Source organism: Gossypium hirsutum, chromosome A02 (genome assembly GCF_007990345.1).
Source record: "Gossypium hirsutum isolate 1008001.06 chromosome A02, Gossypium_hirsutum_v2.1, whole genome shotgun sequence".
Classification (NCBI taxonomy): domain Eukaryota; kingdom Viridiplantae; phylum Streptophyta; class Magnoliopsida; order Malvales; family Malvaceae; genus Gossypium; species Gossypium hirsutum.
In genome coordinates, this window is record NC_053425.1 from 41,462,593 (window position 1) to 41,467,851 (window position 5,259).

The following is a 5,259-nucleotide window of genomic DNA, read 5'->3' on the forward strand; positions in this document are numbered from 1 at the left end:
TTCAATAGATAACATCTTCAGAAATAACTTGTCAAATTGAATTACGAATTACGAAAAAAGTATACTTCTTTAAAATGGTAGTGAAGAACTTTACAACTCAAATTTAGAATACAAAATCTTATAAATTTAGATTTAATATTTTTATTCACTTATTTAATATTTTATGCTTGAGTAATATTAATCATGTATAAAATTCAATTTAATTGAATTCCAATTATTAAATTAAATAATATAAAATTAAATTTATATTTAATTATAAATTAAATTTCATATATATAAATATATAATTGAGAGCGTAATTAAATTGTTTAAAAGGGGAAAAAAGAGGGAATAATTGAATAAGAAGAAATGTAAGGAGGCAAAAGTGGGTTTAACAATTATTAGCTGCAAAGTGACAAAGCTCCTGACAACAAAGCATCATCTATACCTCCCTTTGTTTTTGTTTTATCATTTCTATGATTTCAGTTTCATCTTCATTTTCATTTCCCCCCCACCTCCCTCCCCCCCCCCTCTTTATTTCTCTCTCTCTCTCTCTCTCTCTCTTAATCATCATCATCCTCGTAATCGTCATCTCCATTCATTTGTTCTCTCTCTCTCTCTCTCTTTCTTCTTTATTCTGTCCTTTATTATTATTTTTCTTCAGATCGATAGGCGCAGTTGATTATGATTATACCCTTTCCTCCTCCTCTTCCTCTCTTTCTTCTTTACTGCTGCTAGCTCACCTCCCTCCCTTTTCTTTTTTTACTTCTCGAAGAGGTCACCACTAACTCTTCTCTCTTCGATCTTATCTATTTAACATCGTCCAATTTCTCACCCAACTTTCTCTGTTTTTATTTTTTTGGTTAACTGGGTTAGACCCCATTACAACGTGTCGATCACCGGAGCGGCTCCCCCCTCTCGCATCGAAGCTGTGTGGGGGAGGAGGGCGGAGAAAGAGCAAACACAGTGAGTGAGTGAATTGAAGTGAATTGTTGTGTATGGTATTTATAAGAACAAATGGAAGTGGAACAATCTTCATGCAACATTCATAGGATATGAAAGATTATTATTGGTGGGAGAAAAATAAAACAAAACAGATTTCCAAGTAGATGCAGCAAGGCGGCGGCAGCGGAGGGCATCAATCTCAATATGGGGAGATGGGTGGTGGTCCAACGACTGATGCAACGAGTAGCAGTCACATGGTGAGCGAACAGTCGGAGCAGTTGGAAGAGGCATCTCCTATAAGTTACAGGCCACCAGCTGCTGCCATTGGGAATCCCGATGAATTGATGATGAGGTTAGCCGAGGAAGGAGATGAAGGGGATCGACTAGGTGACGACCACGGCTGCGTAGGAGGGGGAGCTGGTGGAGTTGCAAGTGGCAATAGGTGGCCCCGTCAAGAGACTCTTGCACTTCTGAAGATTAGATCAGATATGGATGGTATTTTTCGTGATGCCACCGTCAAAGGCCCTCTTTGGGAAGATGTTTCCAGGTAAATCAAACAAACCCAATTTCAGTTCCTTAAATAATAAAATTACAGCAAATTCCAGTAAAAAATTTTATAATCATTTCCTGAATGCATTTCTCTCCATAAGCACATGGTTTCTATCTGTTTCCATCACAATTCACGAGCTGGGGCATCTTCATTTTTCTTTTTATAATTAATTAAAGAATAAGTAAAGGCTGAAAAGGCCCAGATCCGCTGCATGAACTCTAACCAATCCAATCTTTTCCATTTTTATATTATATGTATATGTATATATATTCCTCTTTATTTTTTTACTTACCACTAGTAGTATTATTCACGTCTTTTGAAATTAGCAACCCAGAATTTGAAAATCCCGAGAGAAATTCCTTTTAATTTTAAAAGAAGAGTTTGATTATGTGTTATGTGAGTAAACAAGGGGCTGGGTTTGGCAGGAAGTTAGCGGAACTTGGTTACAAAAGGAGTGCCAAAAAGTGCAAGGAAAAATTCGAGAACGTCCACAAGTACTACAAGCGGACGAAAGATGGTCGAGGTGGGCGTCAAGATGGTAAGAGTTACAAGTTTTTCAGCGAGCTAGAGGCTCTCAATACAACTTCTGCCACTCTGTCAAAACCACCCATCACGCCAGCCACCTCCGCCAGCCTCGACGTGGCTCCCATTTCGATTGGAATCCCTATGCCCATCTCTTCCGTCAGGATTCCACCTACTACAACTGCTATCCCAATGTCCTCGTCTATGTTACCCATGCCTGGATCCGCTCCACCACCTCCTCCTGCCACTCCATTTGGAATCAGCTTCTCTTCTAATAGCTCTTCCTCTTCTCAGGGCTTTGAAGATGAAGATGAAATCTGGAGGGAACCGTCGACGGACATGGGTGGCACTAGTCGTAAACGTAAAAGGCAGTCGTCGTCAAGAGAGGGTGGTAGTAGTAGTAGCAGGAAGAGGATGATGGAGTTCTTTGAGGGTTTAATGAAACAGGTGATGCAGAAACAAGAAGCGTTGCAGCAAACGTTTTTAGAATCCATAGAGAAGAGAGAGCAAGATAGGATGATTAGAGAAGAAGCTTGGAAAAGACAAGAGATGGCAAGATTGGCCCGCGAACATGAACTTATAGCTCAAGAACGAGCCATTGCTTCTTCTAGGGATGCTTTCATTATTTCCTTTTTGCAGAAGATTACTGGTCAGACCATTCAGTTACCCACAACTGTTAGTACTATCCCCTCGGTTCCACCTCCGCTGACACAACCAGCCACACCAGTTGTTCAACCACCGACTCCAATTCCTACAGCGGCTCCACCATTACATCATCCACCATCGTTACCGCAGCAAAAGTCACATTTGCACCATCAACAGCAGCAACAAGCTCAAAATACCCAACTTCTTGTGAAGCATAATCAACAACAGGAGCCTATACCTTCGGAAGTGATAATGCCTATCCCGGAGCAAAAGGTGCCACCACAGGAAATTGGTGGGAGCGAGGGCATTGAGCCTGCATCGTCTAGATGGCCTAAAGCCGAGGTTCTAGCACTTATAAACCTAAGAAGTGGGCTTGAAACCAGATATCAAGAGGCTGGGCCCAAGGGTCCTCTTTGGGAAGAAATCTCCGTTGGTATGAGCAGGATGGGCTATAAAAGAAGCGCCAAACGATGCAAGGAAAAATGGGAGAACATCAACAAATACTTCAAAAAGGTCAAAGAAAGTAACAAGAAACGCCCCGAGGATGCCAAAACCTGCCCATATTTTCATCAACTCGATGCCCTTTACCGTAAGAAAATACTTGGAAGTGGTTCCAGTAGCTTCAGTGACCAGAATAGGCTTGAAGGAGAAACATCACAACAGCATCAAGATCCTCCTATGGAAGCACCACAGCCTAGTCATGATCAATCTGAAAATAAAACTGGAACCACTATTGATGTACTGACAAGCAAAGAAAATTCACCTGGGAGTCTCTTTGGAAAAGGAAACGGTAGAGCCACCAAGAAGGTAAATTTATGTTCTTGTCTTTTTTTACTCGTCACCATATTTTCAATTTCCCCTTTTTGCATTTGGATAATCATAAAACCAGTTCATATGATTATTTTAGTCAGAAGATATTGTGAGGAAGCTGATGGAGGAGCAAGAGATGCAAATGCAATAGCAACAACATGCAGTGGATGGCTAATGGCTATGATCTATAAGGTTGACTAACCTTATAGTGAGAATATATATGGACCATGAAGAGAACGAGAGAGGGATACTTTTGCCCATGTCAGGCAGCTCCATCATTGAAACTGTACCCTATGTACTTATCTCTGCACAAGTTTTGTTTCTCTCCTACTTCAACTTCTCAGTCCTTCCGTCAGCCTTTCAATAATTTCAGTATCATGATCATCTTTGTCATTGTTTTTTTTTTCCTTCTTTCTTCAAAAAAGCCTTGCTGATACTGAAAGTCTGAAACAGACTTCTTGGAAGTCATGCAGTCCCATCCCACTTGCATTTATATCTTATCATAATTTTCAGTTCTTTGATTTGTTGGTGAATAAAGGAATTTCGTTTCAAAAAGGAAACGAGAAGATAGATTGAATTGAAGCAGATGAAAATAAGCTTAGGTTTGGTATACCAGCAACATCAATATAAAAAAAAAAAAAACCATCAAAAGTACCATAGAAAGGAAGAGAATAGAAGATCAGTCAGTGACCAAGTTATTGTAATTTCGTGTAAGTAGGAGAAGCACATGCTAATTTATTTTACATTTCATAAGTTTTTCCTTGTTCATCAGTTTTTATTTTTTTTCTCTTGCATGCTTGGTTTCAATGAAGAAATGGAAATGAAAAACAAAATCATGACAAGTTTCCATCCTTTTTTTGCAAATTTCCATTTTTTTGTGATCATCTTTGTCAACTGTGTAATGCGCACTTAGATGTTAATGGTTCTTTCCTGTTTTTAACTTTGTGGTCATCAAATTCCCTTTCTCCCTCCTTTTTCTTCCATTTGTTATATTATTATTACGGTTGTGTGTTATTCCATGAGCTTGAGTTATGTGATTATGGTTGCCATTTGCGATAATAATTTTCCCGTGTATTTTGTGCTGTTTGATTTTACTGTTAAACCCATATTTCTTTCCATTTTTCAATTGTTTAGTGTTGAATCTGTAATTTTGAACGTATCTATCTGTATTCCCCTTTATAATGTGGGTAAATTATTTAATTTTATCTTTTTTATCATCCGACTATTTTGGATTTTTAGATGTTTCAATTTTTACATATTGGTGACCAAATATAGAGTTTAAACGGGCAAAACTAATATATATATAGGGTAAATTACATTCACGGTCACTAAACTATTAGCAAGTTCATGTTTGGTTACTCAAACTTAAAAAGTTACAAAATAGTTATTGAACTATTCGAACTATTGTTTTAAGTTAAAATATCATTATGTGTGAGTTTTCCTTAATTTTATATAAAAAATTTATGAAAAAGAATACCTCATAATAATATAACTTATTTTGTTAAAAAATGGTTTTTTATGCATTTCACAATTGTAGGTTGATAGATGAAATTAACTCAATTTTTTTTTTAATAATTGGGGGAGGGGAATAGGGCTGCTTGGGATTAAACCTAGGCCCTCATGCATATAACATAATGCTCTTGCCATTGGGCGAAGAGGTTATCTCATGCCTACAACATAATGCTCTTGCCATTGGGCGAAGAGGTTAACTTAATTTAATATTTAAAGAAGGGTTAACTATCAAAATAGTCACTTTTGTTTACCTCAAGTTACATTTTAGTCACTTATGTTTGAAATGTTATGTTTTA

At 37.8% G+C, this 5,259-nt stretch overlaps 1 protein-coding gene across 2 annotated transcripts; it reads left to right on the plus strand.

Annotated features, from left to right (window-relative positions):
* The first annotated feature begins 371 nt into the window (after positions 1–371).
* LOC107951387 (trihelix transcription factor GTL1) lies at positions 372–4,391 on the plus strand. Of its 2 annotated transcripts, none has more exons than XM_016886435.2 (3): positions 372–1,471; positions 1,900–3,448; positions 3,549–4,391. In XM_016886435.2, exons 1-3 carry the CDS (start codon positions 1,089–1,091, stop codon positions 3,600–3,602), a joined length of 1,986 nt encoding a protein of 661 aa, XP_016741924.1. In that variant the 5' UTR covers positions 372–1,088; the 3' UTR covers positions 3,603–4,391. The 2 variants fall into 2 exon arrangements, with proteins under 2 accessions (XP_016741924.1, XP_040942772.1); XM_041086838.1 differs by having other exon boundaries at positions 443–1,471; positions 3,531–4,391.
* The last annotated feature ends 868 nt before the right edge of the window (positions 4,392–5,259 follow it).

Bases quoted from the DNA above. Each gene is read 5' to 3' on its own strand.
- LOC107951387 (XM_016886435.2), top strand. From the start codon at position 1,089: ATGCAGCAAGGCGGCGGCAGCGGAGGGCATCAATCTCAATATGGGGAG. The intron at 1,472-1,899 runs GTAAATCAAACA...TGGGTTTGGCAG, and splicing joins CTTTGGGAAGATGTTTCCAG to GAAGTTAGCGGAACTTGGTT. The intron at 3,449-3,548 runs GTAAATTTATGT...TGATTATTTTAG, and splicing joins ACGGTAGAGCCACCAAGAAG to TCAGAAGATATTGTGAGGAA.